Source organism: Eptesicus fuscus, chromosome 1 (assembly GCF_027574615.1).
Source record: "Eptesicus fuscus isolate TK198812 chromosome 1, DD_ASM_mEF_20220401, whole genome shotgun sequence".
Classification (NCBI taxonomy): domain Eukaryota; kingdom Metazoa; phylum Chordata; class Mammalia; order Chiroptera; family Vespertilionidae; genus Eptesicus; species Eptesicus fuscus.
The window spans coordinates 52,791,876-52,817,793 of NC_072473.1; the positions used below are offsets into that span (position 1 = coordinate 52,791,876).

The window sequence follows — 25,918 nt, forward strand, 5'->3', positions numbered from 1 at the left end:
ATTGCCTGTTTTATTCAACCACAGCAGGATGACTCATGATAAAAAGAAATCAAAACTATAAAAGATCAGATCATAACATCCAGTATATCCCTAGGGATATTTTCTGATATTTTATTCAATCTAAATGAAATGATATGAGGAAAAGAACATGTAAACATTTCCACTGAGTGGCAAGCATTTAAATGGCAAGGTCAATACTTAAACTGTATGAATATAAGGCCATAGTCTTGTCTTGGTAAACAAAACCAAAAAATCAATTATAATTGGATGTGGTTTCTGTGAGATTTTAATAATAGATATAGTACTCTGCAAACAATGGTTGAATGAAATAGGAAACATATTGTCTTTCTTATAGAATATGCCTGTCATATTTACCATTCATAACCATGAACTCTGAATGGTTTTTCCAAGTCCTGTTAGCTGGCCTTAAGCCATTTGTGGTCTCTAGCCTGGTTCCACTTTTTCCTGACAGGGTACATCTTTAAATAGCTGGCTAAGATTAAAAGTGCAATGTAGGCCCACAGAATAGAACTTTTCTCAATACAAAGTCAATTATCCTCTACATGAACCTCATACTCATCAAACTGAAAATGATTATAGCTATTCATGTGTGAGATGCCTTAAGTATGGAAAGTTAGAGAAAGTAAGCACTGGTATTAAAAGGTTTTGCAAATATAAATGACAGTAATACAAAGAATAAAGTTGTACATTTTAATCTATTCCATTACTACCTTTCCTAACAGGCATGTTGAAATATGTCTTAGGCTCAATTACCACTTACCTTTGTACAGGTTGTCCAGATTTTGATAGGATCTGTTTTCTTTTAGTCTATGATACTCACACAAGTTACATTATTTTTTTTCCTTTATTTCCTTTACCAAACAACTCCAGAGAATAGACAATACTTTGCTTTTATTGTATCATCATTTATGCACTTCCATAATCATTTGCACTGTAGTATCCATCCTTACTGTCTCTTGAAACTAAGCTTTCAAAATTCACAAGTAATCTCTTTGGGTTATCTGTAATTTTTCTCACTGTCATTTCTCACACTTCTTCCTTAAGTTTCTGTTTGCTTTGTTTTCATTTTCTTTTTTACCAAACAGTTATTGGAAAACAGGATCCAGGAATAACAAATTTGCAAGGCAAGTACTGTGAATATTTTTTTGCAGATGAGGAACCTGAGGCCCCTATGGAGTAACTTACCCAAATTCATACAGTTGCAAAGTAGTAGGGCTGAAATTTGAATTCAGATCTCTCTGACTCTAGAGGCCATAATCTTTCCACTATAATATGCTGCATCCCTTGAAGCTCTTTCTACCCTTAGCCTGCCTATTATCATGCTGTCCAGTTCTCCTGCAAGCTCTAAAGAGTACTTTTCCATTTTTTTACTGTGAAGTATATCATATACACACACATGATTATAGAAAATCTATCTTACAGAATAATAAAACAAACACCCATGTACTCACTACATAAGTTAAGAAACAGAACACTCAGCACATTAGAGGCCTCCAATGTACACTTGCCCATTTGTATCCTCTTCACTTACCCACAGATAAACTATCTTGACTTTTGTGCAGCAATTCCCTTGCTTTTCTTTATATTGTTTAGTTTTACCTGCATTTGAACTTCATTCAAACAGAATCATAATGTATACAAATTCTTCTGTGACTTGCTTCTTCATTCAATGTCATGATTTTAAGATTCATTTATGTGGATGCATGAAAGTAATCTATTTGTTTTCATTACTCTATAGTGTGGTCCTCAGAGCATATTGCTCTCATCAGCATCACCTGAAAACTTGTTAAAAATGCAGACCCCACCCAAACCTATTGAATCAAAAATTCTGACGACGAGGCCCAGCAAATAAAGTTATGTGTGGGTGGTTTTAGAAAAATGTATAAAATCATTATTATTGATTTGTATTATGAAAAGTTTCCATTTCAACATAAATTCTAGTACCTATTTAATAAGGTAGTAAATAAGGAAATTATGTTTTAATAGACTATCTGGTTAATATTTATGAATGCTAAAGTTTGAGAATGACTACTCTATACAGTATTACACTGTATGACAATTTATTTACCTGGCCTACTTTGGACACTTGAGCTGCTTTCAACTCAACTGCTATTATGAACAATTTTGGCATCAGCTTTCTGTACATTTCTCTTAGTATACAAATGCAAGAACTTTTTTTCCAAAATATGTATCTAAGAGTGAAGTTGCTGGGTGATTCAACTTTATCAAGGAATGTTAAACTGTTATTCAAAGTAGTTGTATCAATACTCAAAAAGCTAGGAATAGAAGGGAAACTTCCTCAACCTAATAAAGGGCATTTAAATATCCCACAACTAACACCATGCCATAATGGTGAAATACCAAAAAGCTTTCCACCTATGATCAGGAACAAGAAAAAAAATGTTCGTTCTTGCCACTTCTATTCAACATTAGAATAGACATTCTCACCAGGGCAATTAGGGAAGAAAAAGATATAAAAGGCATCCAGATTGGAAGGAAAAAGTAAAACTATCTCCTCTATTTGCAGATGAAATGATCTTGCATTTAGAAAGTCCTAAGGAATCCAATAAAAACCTATTACAGCTAAAAAAAATTTCAGCAGCAAAGTTGCAACATCAATATTTTGTTTATTTTATTTTGTTAATCCTCACCACAATATTTTTCCATTGATTTTTAGAGAGAGTGAAAAGGAGAGAGGGAGGGGGAGGAAGAGGGGGGGGGAAAGGGGGAAGGAGAGAGAGAGAGAGGGAGGAGGAAAGGAAGGGGGAGGGGAGAGGGAGAAATATCAATGTGAGAGATACACATCGATTAGTTGCCACCTGCACGCACCCCCAACCAGGGCCAGGGATCAAACCTGAGACCCTTCAGTGCACAGGATGACACTCTAACCACTAAACAACACCGGCCAGGGTGCAACATCAATATTTTAAAAAATCAACTGTATTTCTAAATACTAGCAATTAACCATTCACAAGTGAAGTTAAGAAAATAATTCCATTTATAATAGCATCTAAAAGAATAAAATACAGTGAAGTCTTGGTTCTCAAATTTAATTTGAAAACCGAATCATTTTTTTCCATTACAAATAATGTAAATTGCCCAGCCACAGTAGCTCAGTGGATTGAGGATCATCCCTTGCACCAAGAGGTCACCAGTTTATTTTCCGGTCAGGGCACATGCCCAAGTGTGGACTCGGTCCCCAGTGGGTGGCTTGCGGGAGGAAGCCAACTGATATTTCTCTCTCATTGATGTTTCTATCTCTCTCTCCCTCTCCCTTCCTCTCTCTCTAAAAAAAATCAATAAAAGCATATTAAAAATAAATAAAATTATTTCATTTTAATCATTCTTATATACAGTATATATCTAATGTATTATCCTATATAATATTATATATCTTATATAAGAGCTAATATGCTAATTAGACTGGATGGCGGCAGAACAACCTTCTGGTATGACCAGTGGGCGGGGGTGGGGCCAGCGAGCCTGCACCACCAGGCCAGCCATGATGGTCCCGGGAGAGCGGCGGTCGGGGCCTGGTCCCGGTACCCCCCCCTTCTGCAGAGGTGGGGGCTCAGGCCCAGACCCAGCACCGCACCTTCCACAGAGGTGGCTGGAGAGGCAGTGGCACAGTCCTCGGTCCTCCGTGGTGCCTCAACCTCCCACAGCCCCTCCCCAGGCCAGCCTGGCCCCCAATCGGCAGCGGGTGGGGCCAGCACTAAGGAGCAATGAGCCCGGCTTCTGGTTGAGCGACACTCCCCCCTGCTCAGCAAGAAGCCGGGCTCACAGCTGGCGAGCACAGCAGTGGTGACGGGAGCCTCTCCTGCCTCTGCAGCAGGCAGGCGGTAAGGAGCGAGGGGTCCTGGACTGCGAGAGCCCAAGACTGTGAGAGGGATGTCCGAGTGCCGGCAGGCGGACATCCCCCGAGGGGTCCCAGACTGAGAGAGGGCACAGGCCGGGTTGAGGGACCCCTCCCCAAGTGCACGATTTTCATGCACCGGGCCTCTAGTTTAATCTATAAATAAACAATTATTTTCTTAAATTTCTTGAACCATCTACTACTAGCCTTAAAGGAATTACTTTCATCACTCATTCCAAGGGTGTCTTTCAGGTTAGTATACAGCAACTTTACTTGTTCATATATCACTGCCTCTGAAATGTTGTCACTGGCCAACTGCTTTTCATTTATCCAAAACAACAACAGTTTTTCTACCTCTTCAGTTGCCTGTGATCATTGTTTCTTTCATACCCTTAGCAATATTATCACCAGATGGCCTCTTTATGTTTTAAAAATGCATTTATCATTGACGTCCCCAGCAACAAAAGCATCCTCTCCTTTGTGCCCTGAGAGATGCTTTTTGTCAAGCTGAGGTATCAGTATGAAAAAGGGTTGTCAGTTCAAAAACCAAAGTTTGGTTCCACAACTGAGACATTTTTTCTGTGAACAACTTAGTTTAGAACTGAGTTTTTGAGATGGGAGATGTTCAAGAAACGAAGTTTGACTGTATATAGGAATAAATTTAACAAAAAAGAACAGGACCTATCAACTGAAAATATGTTCCCTCCAGCAAGGGAAACAAAAGGAAAAATAAAATGGGACTTCATCAAACTAAAAAGTTTTTGCTCAACAATGGAAACCACAAACAAAATGAAAAGACAACCTACTGAATGTAAGGAAATATTCCCAAATGATATATCCACTTAGAGCTATCCAAAATATAACGAACTTAAACAACTCAATAACATGAACATAAAAAAAATAAATAATCTGGTAAAAAAAAAAAATGGCCACAGGACATAAAGAAACAATTCTCCAAAGGGGACATACAGATAACCAAAGAAATATAAAAAGATGCTCAACACAGTTAATCATCAGGGAAATGCAAAATCAAAACCATAATGAGATACTACCTCACACATTTTAGAATAGTTATTATAAAAAGTCAACAAAGAACAAGTGTTGGCTGGATGTGGAATAAAAGAAACCCTCATGCACTGTTGGTGGGGAATGCAGATTGGTGCAGCCACTGTGGAAAACAGTATGGAGTTTCCTTTAAAAAATAAAAATGGAACTGCCTTATGACCCAGCAATTCCATTTCTGGGTATTTATCCAAAAAAATAAAAATACCAATTCAAGACCAGCCAGTGTGGCTCAGTGGTTGAGCGATTCCCAGTTAGGGCATATGCCCGGATTGTGGACTCGATCCAAAGTGTGGGGCATGCAGGAGGCAGCCAATCGATGATTCTCTTTCTTCATTGATATTTCCATCTCTCTCTCCTTCTCCCTTGGACTCTGAAACGAATAAAATTATTTTTTTAAATTGTAAAAATACCAATTTGAAAAAATATATGTACCTCCGTGTTCACTGCAGCATTATTTACAATAGCTAAAATATAGAAGCAACCCAAATGCCCATCAATAGATGAGTGGATAAAAAAAATTATGGTACATATATATAATGGAATATTACTCGCCATAAAAAAATAAAATTATACCATTTAGGACAGCATGGATGGACACAGAGGGTATTATGCTAAATGAAATAAGTCAGTTAGACAAAGACAAATACCATATGATTTGACTTATATTTGGAATCTAAAGAACAAAATTAACAAACATACAAAATTGAAACAGAAAGATAGACACAGAGAACAGAGTGACAGCTGCCTAGGGGAGAGTTTGGGGAAATGGGTGAAAAGTTGAAGTGATTAAGAAATACAGATTGATAGTTACAACATAGTCATGGGAATGTAAGGTACAGCATAGTGAATATAGTCAATAATATTGAAATAACTATGTGTGGTGCCACATAAAAATATCGGGGTTAACATTTTATAAAGTATGTGATTATCTAACCACTATGCTATACAACTGAAATGAAAACAACTAAAAAATGTTGAGAGGAGATTAAAAATGGTGGCAGAGTAAGTGGATGCTGCAGAGACTTGCTCCCAGGATAAAACTGGAATTACAACTAAAATACAGGAAAACTTCATCAATAATCAGTGGAGGACTCACTGGAGAGAACCCTAATAACCAAGGTCCAAAAGTGGAGACTGCATAGAGATTGGTAGGAGGAGTGGAGGTGCAAAAGAGCTGGCTGAGCTCCCACAGACAGCAACTGAAGTTCCAGAGAGATATCTCAGCTGTGGGGGGTTGCCACTGGGAATTCTTGTGTCTAATCCCTAAGCTGGGCCCCCCAGCAGAGAGCACCAGAACTGAGAAGGATACCCACATAATATCTGACGGTGAAAACTGCCGAGTTGCTGTTTACCAGGGAGAGACGGCTGGAAATATAGGTGCCCTCTTAAAGGGCTGACACACAAAATTCCCTGTGGAGCCACCCACCTTGTGCTCCAGCAGAAGGAAGGCAGAGTAGACTGGAGTTGTGTGAGCAGAAGCCAGGAATGGGGGCCCTGGGGTTAGAGCTCAGAAGCCAGACACCCTGGTTTCATGTGCTGAGTCATTCCCTCATGCTGTGGAGGTCATCTTTCTCATGCAGATATTTGCTATACAGGCAGGCTTGCTTGGGGGGAAGACAGTTGACCCATCCTATTGGAAAAAACCTTGCCCCATGGTGTGGAGTTGCTCAGGCCCATGTAGAGAATGAGTATAACAATTAGCTTCCAGGCAGAAGCAATTGCCCCGCACTGTTGAAAAAACTCTTGCCACACCGTGGGCGATTGCCAGAGGGCAATTCAAGACAAAACCCAATCAGTCTGTATACAGAGGCAGTCTCTGGAAGCTTTGAGTCTTTCCCTGATCTAATTAGTCAGATACAGCATTTTACACTGTCCTGAACCAAAGATTGAGAGGTGTAGCATATCTACATGATACATAGTCATGAACCCAAATATGCAGCTAAAATGAGGAGACAAAAAAAACAAAACCCAAATGAAATAACAAGAGAATTATCTAGAAGAAGAGATAAATGAAGCAGAGATAAGAAATTTATCTGATATAGAGTTCAAAATAATTATGGTAAAGATGCTCAAGAGCATGAGAAAGTATATAGTAACTATGAAAACAGAAAGAATGACAAAAGCACAAGTAAAGAACACATTGGAAGGAATACAAAGCAGATTAGGGGAAGCTGAGGATCAAATCAGTGAATTAGAAGTCAGGGTTAAAAAAATCACTCAAAAAGACGAAAACAAAGAAAACAAAAAAACCAATTGAAAAACAGGAGGACAGATTAAGGGAGTTGTGGGACAATGTGAAACATAACAATATTAGAATAGCAGGTGTGCCAGAAGAGGCAGAAAGGGAGAAAGGAATACAGAATGTGTTTAAAGAAATAATGGCAGAAAACTTCCTTAACATGGTGAAGAAAAAAGTCACACAAGTTCAGGAGGAATAGAGAACCCCGAGCAAGAAGAACCCAAACAGGCCCACAAACAGACACATCATAATTAAACTGCCAAAAATTACAGACAAAGAGAGAATCTTAAAGGCAGAAAGAGAAAAGCAAACTGTTACCTACAAAGGAGCTCCCATAAGGCTGACACCAGATTTCTCATCAGAAACTCTATAGTCCAGAAGGAAATGGCATGAAATACAAAACATAATGGAAAACAAGGATCTGAAACCAAGATTACTATAACCAGCAAGGCTAACATTCAAAATAGATGTCAAATAAGGAGCTTCCCAGATGACAAAAAAAAAAGAAAAAAAAAAGGCTAAAGGGGTACATCACCACCAAGCCAGCATTATAAGAAATGCTAAAGGGACAACTGTAATGAGAAGAATAAAAAGAGTGAAACCTAGGCATACAGAATTAAAATGGCAATAAATAAGTACCTATCAATAATAACCCTAAATGTAAATGGATTAAATGATCGAATCAAAAGGCATAGCATAGCTGAATACATACAAAAAATGCCCAACTATATACTGTGTACAAAACACTCACCTAAAAATAAAAAAAAAAAACACATGATGAGTGTGAAGGGAGAGAAGAAAACTTTCCATGCAAATGGAAATGAAAAAAATCTGGAATAGCAATACTCATATCAGACAAAATAGACTTCAAAATGAAGGCCACCACAATAGACAACAAAGATCACTACATAATACTAAAGGAATTGATCCAACAAGAGGATATAACCATGATAAACATATGTGCTCCCAATATCAGGGGACCTAAATATATAAAAGCTGACTGGGTTACCAATGAGATCAAGGAAGAAATAAAAAACTTCCTGGAAACGAAGAAAAATAAACACACAACAACCCAACATCTCTGGGACACAGCTGCCGCGACCTGCATGGCTAGGGTTCAGGATGTGAAGGAGGGGCTGATGCACAAATAAAAATACTATACAAGAAATACGAATTTTGAAGGCATGGGGGGCCAGGTAGAGACCTCTCTCTTGGAGAGACACACTGAAAGCTGGCCTTACTGCTTTTTATTCAAATTTAGATATACGTCTTGCCCTCAGTAAAGCATGCCAAACAGGTAGCAAACAGACCGTCTCGAAGGTCAATAAAGATCAGTAAGATTCAGTAAACATTTAATTTGAGGCTATTAGATCGGGAAATTGCTTCGAGCCATGGCTACATCAAAACGAACAATGGTGCTTGGTATTAGCCCTGCTAACACCCAAGGTCCATTGGCCTTCTGCGTTCCTTGGTGCACTCTCATGATAGTATCAGCAGTGGGTGGCTTCCTGCACACAGGAAAAGCAGTCCTGAGAGGGAGGTTCATAGCAAGACAGGCCTACCTCAAAAAACAAGAAAAATCAACAATAAATTATTTAACCCTACAACTTAAATGTCTAGAAAGAGAACAACAAGAAAAGCCCAGAATAAGTAGAAAAAAGGAAATAATAAAGACTAGAGCAGAACGACTCGACACCTAGATCCTTTGGTGAGAACAAAAATGGGTAGACAAAGAAACCCTCAAAGGAAAGGAAAGGAGAAATATCCAGAAAAGCAGCTAAGTGAAACTGCAGCATGCAATATGTCAGAAAAAGAATAAGGGTCATACAGTTCATAAACCAGATAGAAGAAAAAACTCAACAACCTATATAAGAATCAAGAAGAAATAAAGAGTGATATAGCTGTAATAAAAAAACATCATGGAAAGTTTGAACAGTAGACTAGGAGAAGCGAGGACCAAATTAGTGAATTAGAAGACAGGGAAAGAAAACACAACCAAACTGAACTACAATTGGAAAAAAAAGTAAATTAAAAGACAGGAGAAGAGCCTAAGGGAGCTTTGGGACAACATGAAACAAAGCAAAATAAGAATAATAGGGGTGACAGAACGACAGGAAGAGGAACACGGGTTAGCAAACCTAATTGAAGAAATAATATCAGAAAACTTCCCTGATGTGGGGAAGAAAAAATTATGATGGCAATTTTCATAATTACGATGGCAAATGTTCAGGACAAAGAGAGAATCTTAATGGCTGCAAGAGAGAGACAGAAAGTTACGTACACGGGATTTCCCATTAGATTATCAAATGATTTCTCAACAGAAACACATCATGCTAGAAAAGAATGGAAGGAAATTTACAAAGTGATGCAAAGCAAGGGACTGAATCCAAGAATACTCTATGCAGCAAAGCTATATCATTCAAAATGGAAGGGGAAATAAGGAGCTTCACAGACAAAAAATAAAAACAAACAAACAAACAAAAAACTAAGGGAGTTTATCACTATCAAGCCAGCAATGCAAGAAATGTTAAAGGGACTGGTATAAAAAGAAGAAATAAAAAGGAAAGAAGGAACACAGGCACAAAAAAATACTGGCTACAAACAAATACCTATCAATAATAACTTTAACCTTTTGCACTCGGATGTCAAGTGTGACTCGACACGGTTAGCATCAGTAGCAGCTCGAGAAAAAAGCAAGCGAGTGCAAAGGGTTAAATGTAAATGGACTAAATGCTCCAATCAAAAGACATCGAGTGGCTGAATGGATAAAAAACGTGACCCATATATATGCTATCTACAAGAGATCCACCTAGAACAAGGGACTCACACAGACTGAAAGTGAAGGGATGGAAAAATATCTTTCAGGCAAATGGAAATGAAACAAAAGCTGGGGAAGCAATACTTATATCTGACAAAATAGACCTCAAAATGAAGGCCATAACAAGAGATAAGGAAGGCCACGACATAATACTAAAGGGATTGATACAACAAGAGGATATAATCCTAATAAACATACATGAACCCAATACAGGAGCACCCAAATACATAAAAAAAACTCCTGGAAGATATCGAGGGAGAGATTGACAACAATACAATCAAAGTAGGGGACTTTAATACACCACTGACATCACTGGATAAATCCTCTAGACAAAAAACCAGCAAAGAAACAGCAATCCTAAATGACTCACTAGAGCAGATGGACTTAACCAACATCTTCAGAACATTTCACCCCAAAGCCACAGAATATATGTTCTTCTCAAGTGCACATGGGACATTTTCAAAGACAGACCACAGGCCGAAATTGGTTTGGCTCAGTGGATAGAGCGTTGGCCTGCGGACTCAAGGGTCCCAGTTTCGATTCCGGTCAAGGGCATGTACCTTGGTTGCGGGCACATCCCCAGTAGGGGGTGTGCAAGAGGCAGCTGATCGATGTTTCTCTCTCATTGATGTTTCTAACTCTCTATCCCTCTCTCTTCCTCTCTGTAAAAAAATCAATAAAATATATATATAAAAAAAAGACAGACCACATATTGGGTCACAAGCAAAGTCTCCCAAAATTCAAGATGATTGAAATCATATCAAGCATCTTCTCAGACCACAATAGCATAATATTAGAAATAAACTACAATAAAAACAATAAAAAAAACCTCAAACACTTGGAAGCTGAAAGCATGCTATTAAACGACGATAGGGTTACCAAAGAGATCAAAGAATAAATTAAAAACATCCTGGAAATGAATGACAATGAAAACACAACAATCCAAAATCTATGGGACTCAATGAAAGCAGTACTGAGAGAGAAGTTTATAGCTCTACAGGCCTACCTCAAAAAAAAAACAAGAAAAAATGGTATTAAATCATCTAACTCTACAACTTAAAGAATTAAAAAGAGAGCAACAAGAAAAGCCCAGACATTTGCCTGTCACCATAACCATTATTGCTTGTCTCATTTTCGGTTCTTATAAGTGTATTTCTAATAGCACATGATCTCACTCATCTAGGGGAAATAATCAACAACATAGACGGATGAACAAGAACAGACCAAGAAACAAGGAGGCATGGATCAGACTGTTGGGCCTCAGAGGGAGGGTAAGGGAGGGTGGGGGTAAAGGGGAGAGATCAACTAAAGGACTTGTGTGCAAGCATATGAGTCTAACCAGCGGTTAAGGACAACAGGGGGGTGGGGGCATGTGTGGGGAGGGGTGTGGGATGGGAATGGGGGGATGAGGACAAATATGTGATACCTTAATCAATACAGAAATTAAAAAAAAAAGAAAAGCCCAGAGTGAGCAAAAAGGAGATAATAAAGATCAGAGCAGAAATAAATGATATAGAGACCAAAAAAATAAAAAATAAAAACAATACAAAAGAGCAATGAAACCAAGAGCTGGTTCTTTGAAAGGATAAACAAGATTGATGAACCTCTAGCCAGGCTCACCAAAAGCAGAGAGCAGACCCAAATAAACAAAATCAGAAATGAAAGAGGAGAAATAACAACAGACCCACAGAAACACAAAGGATTGTTAAAAAAATACTATGAACAACTCTATCCAACAAATTAGACAACCTGGAGGAAATGGACATATTCCTAGAAAAATACAACCTTCCAAAACTCAATCAGGAAGATTCTAAAAATCTCAATAGGCCAATAACTATGGAAGAAATTGAAACAGTCATCAAAAATTTTCCAGCAAACAAAAGCCCGGGGCCAGATGGCTTCACAGGGGAGTTTTACCAAACATTCAAGGAAGAACGCAAACCTATCCTCCTCAGACTATTCCAAAAAGTTCAAGAGGAAGGAACACTTCCAAGCTCATTCTATGAAGCCAGCATTACCCTAATACCAAAACCAGATAAAGACAACACAATGAAAGAGAATTACAGGCCAATATCCCTCACGAACATAGATCCCCCAAAAAATCCTCAACAAAATTCCAGCAAACCGAATCCAGCAGTACATCAGAAAGATCATACAACATGACCAAGTAGGATTTATTCCGGGGATGCTAGGATGGTACAATAGCCTCAAATCAATAAACGTGATACATCAAATAAACAAATTGAGAGATAAAAATCACAGTCAAATCAATTGATGCAGAAAAAGCATTTGACAAAATCCAACACCCTTTCTTGATAAAAACTCTCAGCAAGGTGGGAATAGAAAGATCATACTTCAACATAATAAAAGCCATATATGACAATCCCACAGCCAACATCATACTCAATGAGCAAAAACTAATATCATTTCCCCTAAGAACAAGAACAAGACAGGGATGCCCACTTTCACCACTCCTGTTCGACATAGGAACGGAAATACTAACCATTGCGATCAGACTAGAAGAAATAAAAGGCATCCAAATTGGAAAAGAAGAAGTAAAACTGTCTTTATTTGCAGATGACATGATACTATACATAGAACACCCTAAAGCAGTGGTCGGCAAACTCATTAGTCAACAGAGCCAAATATCAACAGTACAACAATTGAAATTTCTTTTGAGAGCCAAACTTTTTAAACTTAAACTTCTTTTAATGCCACTTCTTCAAAATAGACTTGCCCAGGCCATGGTATTTTGTGGAAGAGCCACAATCAAGTGGCCAAAGAGCCGCATGTGCTTGCGAGCCGCAGTTTGCCGACCACGGCCCTAAAGACACCATAAAAAAATTAGTAGACTTAATAAATGAATTCGGCAATGTAGCAGGATACAAAATTAACGCCAAAAATATCTATGACATTTCTATACACCAATAGTGAACTTATAGAAAGACAGGCTTAAAAAACAATCCCATTTACCATAACACCAAAAAAATTAAGATACCTAGGAATAAACTTAACTAAGGAGGCAAAAGACCTGTACTCTTGCCGAAGCCAGTTTGGCTCAGTGGATAGAGCGTCGGTCTGCAGACTCAAGGGTCCCAGGTTCGATTCCGGTCAGGGGCATGTACATTGGTTGTGTGCACATCCCCGGTGGGGGCTGTGCAGGAGGCAGCTGGTCGATGTTTCTCTCTCATCGATGTTTCTAGCTCTCTATCCCTCTCCCTTCCTCTCTGTAAAAAATCAGTAAAAATATATTTGAAAAAAAAAAAAAAAAAAGAGACCTGTACTCTGAAAACTACAGGACACTGAAAAAAGAGATAGAGGAAGACATAAAAAGATGGAAGAATATACTGTGTTCATAGACTGGTAGAATCAACATCATTAAAATGTCTATAGTAACCAAAGCAATCTATAGATTCAATGCAATCCCCATTAAAATACCAAAGCCATTTTTCACAGACCTAGAATGAACTCTCCAAAAATTCATCTGGAATAAAAAACAACCCCAAATAGCTGCAGCAATCCTGAGAAAGAAGAACAAAGTAGGTGCTGATCTCAATACCAGATTTCAAGATGTATTACAAAACCACTGTTCTCAAAACTGCCTGGTACTGGCACAAGAACAGACATATAGATCAATGGAATAGAATAGAGAACTCAGAAATAGACCCAAACCACTATGCTCAATTAAAATCTGACAAAGGAGGCAAGAGCATACAATGGAGTCAAGACAGTCTCTTCAATAAATGGTGTTGGGAAAATTGGACAGATACATGCAAAAAAAAAAGAAACTAAACCACCAAATTAAACCATAGACAAAAATAAACTCAAAATGGATAAAGGACTTAAACATAAGACGGGAAACGATAAAAATACTAGAGGAATTCAGAGGCAGCAAAATCTCAGACATATGCCAAAGCAATTTCTTCAACGATACAGCTCCAAGGGCAATGGAGACTAAAGAGAAAATAAACAAATGGGACTACATCAAAATAAAAAGCTTTTGTACAGAAAAAAACACACATATCAACAAAAGAACAAGAAAGCCCACTGCATGGGAGAACATATTTGCCAATGTTATCACCCCTTAAGTCTTTAACCTCCAACATTTACAGGGAACTCATACAACTTAACAAAAGAAAGATAAACAACCCAATCAAAAAATGGGCAACGGACCTAAATAGATACTTTTCGAAAGAAGACATAAGGAAGGCCAAGAGACATATGAAAACATGGTCAAAGTCACTAATTATCTGAGAGATACAAATCAAAATGTCAATGAGATATCATCTCACATCTGTCAGAATGGCTATCATCAACAAATCAACAAACAAGTGCTGGCGAGGATGCAGAGAAAAAGGAACCCTCGTGCACTGTTGGTGGGATGCAGACTAGTGCAGCCACTGTGGAGAACTGTATGGAGTTTCCTCAAAAAACTAAAAATGGAACTCCCATTTGACCCAGCGATCCCACTTCTAGGAATATATCCCAAGAAATTAGAAACACCAATCAGAAAGGACATATGCACCCCTATGTTCATAGCGGCACAATTTACCATAGCTAAGATTTGGAAACAGCCTAAGTACCCATCAGCAGATGAGTGGATTAAAAAACTGTGGTACATCTACATAATGGAATACTACGCTGCAGTAAAAAAGAAGGAATTCTTACCACTTGCAACAGCTTGGATTGAACTGGTGAGCATTATGCTAAGCGAAATAAGCCAGTCAGAGAAAGATAAATATGAAATGATCTCACTCATTTATGGAATATAATGAAAACATAAACTGATGAATTAAAACAGATCCAGAGACAGAGAAGCATTGATCAGACCGTCAAACCTCAGAGGGAAGGTAGGGAAGGGTGGGGGTAAGGGGGAGACATCAACCAAAGGACTTGTATGCATGCATATAAGCCTAACCAATGGATACAGACAACAGGGGGGTGAGGGCATTGGTGGGGGGTTGGGGGGATTGGGGCGATAAGGATACATATGTAATGCCTTAAACAATAAAGAAAAAAAAGAAAAGAGCAGAAATAAATGACTAGAAACTAAAACAAATACAAACAAACAAACAAACAAAATGTGGATGAAATGGGAACAAATCCCTAGAAAAATACTACATCCCAAAACTGAATCAGGAAGAGTCAGAAAACCTGAATATGCCAATAACAGCTGAGGAAATAGAAGCTATAATCAAAATACTCCCAGCAAACAAAAGCCCGGGTCCGGATGCCTTCACAGGGGAGTTTTATCAAACATTCAAAGAAGAATAACATCTATACTCCTGAAACTATTTTAAAAAAATCCAAGAAGAAGGAACAATTCCCAGCTCTTTTTATGAGGCCAATATTATCCTAACTAGAGGCCTGGTGCATGAAATTCATGCACAGGGGGGTGGTGTCCTTCAGTCCAGCCTGCACCCTCTCCAATCTAGGACATCCCTCACAATCCAGGACTGCTGGCTCCTAACCGCTCGCCTGCCTGCCTGCCTGATTGCCCCTAACCGCTTCTGCCTGCCAGCCTGATCACCCCCTAACCACTCCCCTGCCAGCCTGATCGACACCTGACTGCTCCCCTGCCGGCCCAATTGCCCCTAACTGCCCTCCCCTGCCGGCCAGGTCACCCCTAAATGCCCTCCCCTGCTGGCCTGGTTACCCCAAACTACCCTCCCCTGGCAGCCTGATCACCCCTAATGTCCCTCCCCTGCCAGCCTGGTTGCCCCCAACTGTCCTCCCCTGCAGGTCTTGTTGCCCCCAAGTGCCCTCCCCTGCTGGCCTGATTGCCCCCAACTGCCCTCCCCTGCAGGCCTGGTTACCCCCAACTGCCCTCCCCTGCAGGCCTGGTTGCCCCCAAGTGCCCTCCCCTGCTGGCCTGGTTGCCCCCAACTGCCCTCCCCTGCAACTGCCCTCCCCTGCAGGCCTGATTGCCCCCAACTGCCCTCCCCTGCTGGCCTGATTGCCCCCAACTGCCCTCCCCTGCTGGCCTGATTGCCCACAACTGCCCTCCCCCTGCTGGTCATCTTGTGGTGGCCATCTTGTGTCCACATGGGAGTGGCCATCTTTGACCACATGGTGGTGGCCATCTTGTGTGTTGGGGTGACGGTCAATTTGCATATTACCTCTTTATTATATAGGATTCCAAAACCAGATAAAAACACTACAAAGAAAGAGAATTACAGTTAAATACCACTAATGAACATAGATGCTAAAACCCTCAACAAAATATTAGTATATCTGTTCCAGCAATATATTAAAAAGATCATACACCATGATCAAGTGTGATTTATTCCAGGGAGGCAAGGCTGATACAATATTCGCAAATCAATAACAGTGATACATCACATAAACAAACTGAAAAACAAAAATCACATGATCATATCAATAGACACAGTGAAAGCATTCAACAAATCCCAACATTCATTTTTGATAAAAACTCTGAGCAAAGTGGGAATAGAGGGAGCATAGCTCAACATAATAAAGGCCATGTATGGCAAACCATAGTCAACATCATACTCAATGGGCAAAAACTAAAACCCTTTACCCTAAGAACAGGAACAAGACAGGGATGCCCGCTTTCACCACTTTTATTCAACATAGTACTGGAAGTCCTAGCCACAGCAATCACACAAGAAGAAAACATAAAAGGCATCCAAATTGGAAAGGAGGAAGTAAAACTTTCATTATTTGCAGATGATATGATATTGTACATGGATAACACTAAGGACTCCACCAAAAAATGACTAGATTTAATAAATGAATTTGGCAATGCAGCAGGATACAAAATCAACACCCAAAAATCGATGGCTTTTTATACAGCAATAATGAATTCCCAGAAAGAGAAACTAAACAAACAATCCTATTTACCACTGGGAAAAAAAATAAGTTACTTAGGAATAAACTTAACCAAGGAGGTAAAAGACCTGTACTTGGAAAACTACAGGAAGTTGAAAAAAACAGATAAAAGAAGATATAAACAAGTGGAAGAATATACCTTGTACATGGATTAATAAAATCAACATCATTAAAATGCCAATACTACTCAAGACAATCTACAGATTCAACGCAATCCCTATAAAATACCAACAACATATTTCACAAATCTAGAATAAATACTCCAAAAATTTATAAGGAATCAAAAAAGATCCTGAATAGTTACAGCAATATTAAGAAAGAAAAATACAGTTGGAAGAATCACAATACCAGATATCAAATTATACTACAAAGGTACTGTAATCAAAACAGCCTGGTACTGGCATAAGAACAGGCATATAGATCAATGGAACAGAACAGAGAACCCAGATATCGACCCAAGCCATTACAATTAATATTTGACAAAGGAGGCAAGAGCATACAATGGAGTCAAGGTAGTCTCTTCAATAAATAGTGTTGGGAATATTGGACAGATACCTGCAAAAAAAAGAAACTGGACCATACACAACTTATACCATACACAAGAATAAACTCAAAATGGATAAAAGACTTAAATGTAAGTTGTGAAACCATAAAAATCCTAGAAGAAACCATAGGCAGCAAAATCTCAGACATTTCTTGTAGCAATATGTTTATGGATACATCTCCTAGGGCCATGGTCGGCAAACTCCGGCTCACGAGCCACATGCGGCTCTTTGGCCCCTTGAGTGTGGCTTTTCCACAAAATACCACATCCTGGGCGAGTCTATTTTGAAGAAGCGGCATTAGAAGAAGTTTAAGTTTAAAAAAATTGGCTCTCAAAAGAAATTTCAATCGTTGTACTGTTGATATTTGGCTCTGTGGACTAATGAGTTTGTCGACCACTGTCCTAGGGCAAAGGAAACTAAGGAGAAAATAAACAAATGGGACTACATCAAAATAAAAAGCTTCTGCATAGCAGAAACCATCAACAAAACGAAAAGAGAGTTCACTGTACGTGAGAACATATTTGGCAATGATACATCTGATAAAGGGTTAATATACAAAATATATAAGAAATTCATACAACTTAACAAAAGGAAGACAATGCAATTAAAAAATCGGCAAAGGACCTAAAGAGACACTTCTCCAAAGTGGACATACAGATGACAAAGAGACATATGAAAAATTGTTCCAAGTCACTGATATCAGAGGGATGCAAATTAAAACAATGAGGTATCACCCCACACCTGTCAGAATGGCTACCATCAACAAATGACAAGTGCTGGTGAGGATGTGGAGAACAGGGAACCCTAGTACACTGCTGTTGTGAATACAGACTCGTGCAGCATGGAGGTTCCTAAAAAAATTAAATATGGTACTGCTATTTGACCCAGGGATCCCACTTCTAGAAGTATATCCTAAGAAACCTGAAACACCAATCATAGCAGCACCATTTACAATAGCTAAGATCTGGATACAGCCCAAGTGCCCATCAATAGATGAGTGATAAAAAAGCTGTGGTATTGCCGAAACTGGTTTGGCTCAGTGGATAGAGTGTTGGCCTGCGGACTGAAAGGTTCCAGGTTCGATTCTGGTCAAGGGCATGTACGTTGGTTGCGGGCACATCCCCAGTAGGGGGTGTGCAAGAGGCAGCTGATCATTGTTTCTAACTCTCTATCCCTCTCTCTTCCTCTCTGTAAAAAATCAATAAAATTTATTTTTTAAAAAAAAGCTGTGGTACATCTACACAATGGAATACTATGCCGCTGTAAAAAAGAAGAATCTCTTACCCTTTGAGATGGCATGGAGGAACCTAGAGAGTATCATGGTAAATCAAATAAGTCAGTCAGAGGAAGATTAAGTATCATATGATCTCATTCATATGTGGAATCTAAGTAACAAAATAAACTGATGAACAGAGTGGATCCAGAGATATGGAAGCATGGAACAGAGTGAGGAATCTCAGAGGGAAGATGGGGGAGTGTGGTTTGTGGGAGGTAATCAACCAAGGACCTTGTATGCATATATGCATGGCCCATGGACATAGACCATGGGGAGGTGAGGGCCTGGGGTAGGGGGGCGGTGGGGGGCGAAGGGGGTAAATGGGGAGAAAAATGGGACATATTTCAAACAATAAATAAATATTTAAGAAATAAAAATAAAACAATAATGTTGAATGTAAACTATAATTGAAAAATAAAATTTAAAAGAGTAATGAATTATAAAGCAGTGAAAAAATAATACACAAATCCATACTGATAATAAATAAGGGAATATGTAAATAAATATATAAATGTTAAATAAATCAGAGCAGGGAGAGCTCTTGCTTGTAGTAGAATGCTGAGTGCCAACTGGCAAACATGGATAGAGTGTTAAATTAAAAAAACAACAACACACAATCATTTGGCCCAGCTGGCATAATCCAGTGGTTGAGCATCGACCTATGATCCAGTAGGTCACAGTTCGATTCCTGGTCAGGGCACATGCCCACATTGCAGGTTCAATCCCCAGCATGGGGCGTGTGGGAGACAGCCGATCAATGATTCTCTCTCATCATTGAAATTTCTATCTGTCTTTCTCCCTTCCTCTCTAAATCAATAAAAATCAATAAAAAATATATATTTTTAAAAACACAATCATTTGGCCAGTAATCCAACCAGCAACCTCCTGGTGTATTGGACAATGCCCAACCAACTGAGCCACACCAGCTAGGGCTCATCATTTGTTTTTATATGGCCCCTGCACAGAGATGGTTTTACATTTTTAAATGGTTAAAAAAAATCAAAAGGAGAATTATATGAACTGTGAGACATGAAAATTATATAGAGCTCTTTCAGTATCCAGAAATAGTTTTGTTGGCAAAATAAAAAAAAAAAAAATCATTTGGCAACCATTACAAGTAAGATTGGTTGAGGTAAGAAGACTAACTCTAAAAAGAAATTTTAATGATAAGCAGGGTAGATGCATTATTTTTAAGTCTCCCCACCAATTGTTTATTAGTTACAAAGGAAAAATAGGAAATAAGCAGTGTAGAAAGTGGGCAACACCTTTGACCAGATGATCAATCTTAACATCACCAATGGACATTATGTGCCTCCAAATGTGAAGCCTTTGGAAGGGGCACAACATCACTCATGTAGTATTCCAGTCAGGAATGCATAAACTGAATCCAATCAGGAGGAAACATCAGATAAACCTCAAATGAAGAACTTTTTGTTAAAACAATTTGGGGAGCTATTGTATTCTTCTAAAATGTCAAGGAAAACCTGTGGAAATGTTGCAGAATATAGAAGACTGAAGAGATATGACACATATATGCAATACCTTATCCTATACAGTCATGCACTACGTAACGATGTTTCAGTCAATGAGGTAGCCCCATATACAATGGTGATCCTATCTATACTAATAAAAGCCTAGGTGGCCCTTGCGCCATCACAAGATGGCCGCCCACATGTTGTCACAAGATGGCCACCCCCACGTCATCAGAAGATGGCTGCCACAAGATGGCCGCCCCCACATCGTCACAAGATGGCCACCACAAGATGGCCGGCAGGGAAGGGTAGTTGTGGGCAATCAGGCCAGCAGGGGAGGGCAGTTGGGGGCGAACAGGCCAGCAGGAGAGGGTAGTTGGGGGCGATCAGGCCAGCAGGGGAGCAGTTAGGCGTCAATCACGCTGGCAGGAGAGTGGTTAGGCATCAATCAGGCCGGCAGGGGAGCGGTTAAGGGGCCATCAGGCTGACAGACAAAAGCAGTTAGGGGCAATCAGGCAGGCAGTCAGGCGAGTGGTTAGGAGCCAGCAGTCCCAGGGACTAAACCGGCAGTTTTAGGGACTAAACCGTGAGAGGGACTAAACCGGCAGTTCGACATCCCCCGAGGTGTTCCAGATTGGAGAGGGTGCAGGCTGGGCTGAGGGATACCACCTCCCCTCCATTGCACAAATTTCATGCACCGTGCCTCTAGTAAGATTATAATGAAGCTGAAAATTCTTATTGCAGCCTTCTTAAGATCATAGTGCAATGCATTCCTCACATGTTTGTGGTGATGCTGGTCTAAACAACCTACTGTGCTACAAATACAATTATGTATGGTACATAATTCTTGATAATGATATGTGACTATGTTACTGGTTTATATATTAATTGTACTGTTTACCATTATTTTAGAGTGTACTCTTTCTACTTATAAAAAAAGTTTGCTGTAAAATAGTATTGTTCTGTTGGCAGCCTTACACATCTCATGTTTACTACATCTTTTGATGGTATCACTTTATCTTGAACTTCACTTAATCTTGAATTGTTTTATAAACTTAGTGTAGCCTACTAGTAAGTGTATAGTGTTTATAAGTCTATAGTGGCGTAATGTCCTAGGCCTTCACATTCACTCACCACTCATTCGCTGACTCACACAGAGCAATTTCCAGTCCTACAAGCATGCTGAGTACCCCATACAGGTATACATTTTATATCTTCTTACTGTATTTTACTATACCTTCTCTATCTTTAGATATACAAATATTTACTATGTGTTGCCTACAGTATTCAGTACAGTAACAGGCTGTACAGGTTTGTAGCCTAGGAGCAATAGGCTGTACCATACAACCTAGGTGTGTAGTAGGCTATACCATCTAGATTTGTGGAAGCGCACTCTATGAAGTTAGTATGATGAAACTGCCTATTTCTCAGAATGTATCCCTGTCATTCAGCAGTGCATGACTATACTGGAGAAAAAAATGCTAAAAAGTTTATTATGTGATATGTTAGGAGCAATGCAGGTGAACAATTGTCACTATGAAAACTGCAACTTCTGCCCTAGTTGGTTTGGTACAGTGGATAGAGCATCGGCCTGCAGACTGAAAGGTCCCAGGTTCAATTCCGGTCAAGGGCACATGTCTGTGTTGCTGCTCGATCCCCAGTTGGGGGCATGCAGGAGGCAACTGATCAATGATTCTCTCTCCCCATTGATGTTTCTATCTCTCCCTCTCCCTTCCTCTCTGAAATCAATAAAAATATATTAAAAAAAGAAAAGAAAACTGCAAATTCTGCAACCAGGGAACAAAGAGACATGTTAGCAAGAAGGCATATAGCCAGTATAAAATCTCAGTTCTCTTGGTCCCTGTTTTTTACTCAAACTTGAATCTTAGCAAATTAAAAAAAAAAAACTTTTGAAAATTTTAATGTCTAATAATGTTTTTAAAATTTAAAAACTTTAATATTAAAAAAAGTTTTTCAGCATTAAATAACACCATCTACATGACATAAAGTTCACAAAAATGTAAATTCAAGTACATGGTGTGTTTGGGAAATTCAGTACTTTGGTTAATTGAACTATTCATTTTCATACTTCAATCTTGTTGAATAAAACTCTTTCTAAAATGTATCGGTATATTTAATTCCCTCATTAAATAAAACATATTGATCCTAATTGAATATCTTTTTAAATGGTCATCAGCCTGACTATCAAATGTTTCTTGTCGAGGAGTATATAGGTATATATGCATGTGAGTACATATGTATGTATGTAATACAAGCACATATGAGCATGAGCTGAAAGAAAACCACTGGTTTTTTGTTTTCAGATACTGTCCAATTTACTCTGTTGAAGAAGGCAAGATAATGTTTAATAACATTAATTTGAAACATTTCCACCAATAACAATGAAAAGAAAAACAGCTAGGGGAACATGGAGGACTAAGTTTCAGTGATCTGGAAAGTTTTTATTTATATGTGACAGCTGCTCAACTTTTTTTCCAGATACTATGGAAATGACCTAAAGTCCCATCTCTTTGCAAATGAATTTCTGAATTTCATATTGGCTGAGAAAGAAAAGAGGAAGGAACCTTGGTGGGAGCTCTTTGGGGAGGCACAGAGGACCTTCACATACCAGCTCCAAGTCTGCGTTTTGGCCTCCCTCCCTCTGGCTGCCTTCCAATAGGCGTCACCCAGGGGCCTGCTACAAATATAGAATCTCAGGCCCCACTCTAGACCTACTGAGTCAGAATCTGCACATTAACAAGATCCCTACGGGCTCCCATTGCACATGGAAGTGTGAGAAGCGCTGCTCAAGTCTAAACCATGACCAAGAACCAAATATTCAGCTCTTTATAATTTCAGGAAAAACCTGCCCTTTGAACAGTCCCAAGGTGGGCCCTCCTTGTATTGACCCCATGCTACAGTAGAAAGTATTCAGAAAAACTCAAATTCATTCCTTCATTCAATTAATATTAGGGCAAGTCATATGAAATTGCCATTCTATAGGTCCCAGATGGTTAATATTGTCTGATATCGTCTAGCTGTTAATATTTATTGAGCTCCTATTATGTGCCATTGAGTATGATGTTGACTGTAGGTATTGGGGATGTAGGAATGGGCAAAATCAGCCTTGGTTGCTGCCTTCATAGAGCTTACAGTCTACCAGGAGAGATACTCTTTTTTTTAAATCCACACAAATAGATATAAAATTATAAGGTGGAAGTCTGGTGCATAGACCATCCATGAGTTGATGTATTTCAGGGTGGGTATTGGTCAGAAGAGACATCCCTGAGGAAGTGTGGCCAGAACTGCATTCTGAAGGGTGAGGGCGGTGGGGAGAGAATGAGAATGGTGCAGACTCAGGGGATGAGAATTCCAGGCAGAGGGCACAACAGGTGCCAAAGCCTCCTGTAAAGGATTCCATGCAAGGTAGAGACCATGCCCCCACCCCCATGATGGCAAGACCCAGTTAGCCAAGTCTAGAGTCTCTCCTCTCCAAAATGACCATGCCAGCAAGGAAGCTGAGCTTGTCCACAGCAGCTCCTCAGGCTTTCTGCTTCTCCTACAGCCTCTCTCTATAAAGACTGCCAGTACCTTCTCTTTCCCATGGGAGGGGACTGGCAGACTACTGTTTAATGGTTTTGCTAGTCCAATTTATTCACTTTATATCTGTGTACTCTGCTTTTGATTTTTCTTGTCTGAATAAACTTTGGTGGCTTTAAGGGAACTTGTTTCAATTCCCTGATTTCCTGTGGTGATCTCTCTTGCTAAGTCTTTGCACATGCTGTTCCCTCTGCCTGCAACACCAAATGGGCAGCCTGCTCACCTCCATCCACTCTAAGTCATTGTCAGCACCCATCCAGGAAGTCTTCTTTGCCCACTCCCCACAAACTTTGGTGCTGCTCCAACAACTCCCTGCAATAGATGTGTTAAGCACTCATTGCCCCCCTACCACCAAGACTGATTTTCCTCATCAATCCCCCCCAACACTCAGCTCAGGACATAGGAGGTACTCAAAATGTATTTGTTGAATGCATAAATGAAATACTGTATTTAACTGGATGCACAGTGGTGGCCCACACTGTGGGTTGGCTTACTCAACTGCCATTTCCTCCTTCTTTCTTTCTTCCTTGCCTGCCTTCACTCTCAGGGTGTTGGTTTTTAAACTAAATTCCATCATCTGCCTATCTTATCATCATTTCCTTCTTTATCCTAAAAACTCACAGCAGAGAGAGAAGCCTTTCTGTTTCATACAAAAGAATACTTTTTCAAAAATATTTGTTGTCAATGGGGTATATTTTATTCTTCCTTTCTGTGCTGTAAAAAAAGATTGTTATAATCTGTTGTTTAAAAAATCCTAAGGATACTAAAGCAAGTGTCTAAACTGGATTTCAAAATGTGAATCAAAGCTTTAAAAATTAATCAATCTAATATTCAAAAATAAAAACCTCATACCTTGTTTGCTAGGTTTACAGCACTGAGAGCTTTATCATAATATTCTCTGTCATCCCAATCCAAATAAACAGTGGCTAGTAACCGTAGAATTTTAGCCTATAATTACAAATAGAAAAAAAGCACAGGTTGAATTGCAATACAATATCTGATTAGCACTTACACAGTGACAGGGTTGAATTGCAATACAATATCTGATTAGCACTTACACAGTGACAGGCATCTTCTCAAATATAAGTCATCATTTCCTTAAGTGTAAGAACTTTATAGTATTAGTTTACCTTAATTTAGTAAAATTGTGTTAATACAATTATTTTCTTAACAGTATTTTAGTATTAAAGTACTTTATCATCCCCATTTTACAAATAAAGGAAACTAAGGCTAGGTCATAGCAATATTTAATTTAGTCAGCTTACCACCTACTGCATTGTATTAAACCTCCATCAAAAGAGATAAATAGCCTGGCCAGTGTGGCCCAGTGGTTGAGCATCAACCCATGCACCAAGAGATCACTGGTCAGGGCACATGCCTGCATTTCAGGCTCAATCCCCAGCAGGGGGCATGCAAGAGGCAGCCAGCCAATTGACGTTTCTCTCTCTTCCTCCTCCCCTCTAAAATCAATAACATTTTTAAAAATAGATGAATAAAAAGACATAATTCTTTCTTAGACTTTACAGCTTATTTGAGATTAACCAATTGGACCAAGGCACACATACCACCATTTCAGTAGGAACAGATACTAGTATACTCTCCTAGAGAGAAGATTTCTCCCAACTGAGCTAAATTTTAAGATGAATAATGTATTGCTGAATTAAGTAAGTTTCTCCAGCCAGGTCTACATTGATAAGGGGAGTAACTATTCAGTGTGAACATATTAACTACAGGTTCACATTTTGAAAGAAGGATCCCTATTTCAATGAATAATCTGCCCCTAAGTATAATAAGGACAGTAGAACCAAACAAGGGTGATCTTCTAACATTTAAAAAAATATATATGTTAAACACATTAAGGATCTGTGAAATTAGATAAATGACATTTAGGGTGTCATGTATTTGAGATTTTTAATTCAAAAACCAATATGGATCAAGTAAGATGTATATAATGTACTTAATATTATTACTATTATTCTTGTAGAACAACTTGCAACTTTTAAACTCTCCTGGAGGACTTTTATGAAATAAATATGGCAAAAAGGTCAAATAATCATAAAAATATAACAAAGTGAATGAATCTCAAAACTATTTATGTTAAGCAAAAGAAGGCAGACATAAAACAGTACATACTGTATGATTCCATTTATACAAAGTTCAAGAAAAGCTGAAAA

At 39.0% G+C, this 25,918-nt stretch overlaps 1 protein-coding gene across 1 annotated transcript in view; it reads right to left on the bottom strand.

Moving 5' to 3' along the window:
- Window positions 1-25,918, bottom strand: part of TEX11 (testis expressed 11) — a 479,256-nt gene that overhangs the window by 286,549 nt on the left and 166,789 nt on the right. The window contains exon 10 of the mRNA XM_054718924.1: window positions 24,597-24,692. Coding sequence (XP_054574899.1) covers window positions 24,597-24,692 — 96 coding nt within the window. The remainder of the gene's footprint in view (window positions 1-24,596; window positions 24,693-25,918) is intronic.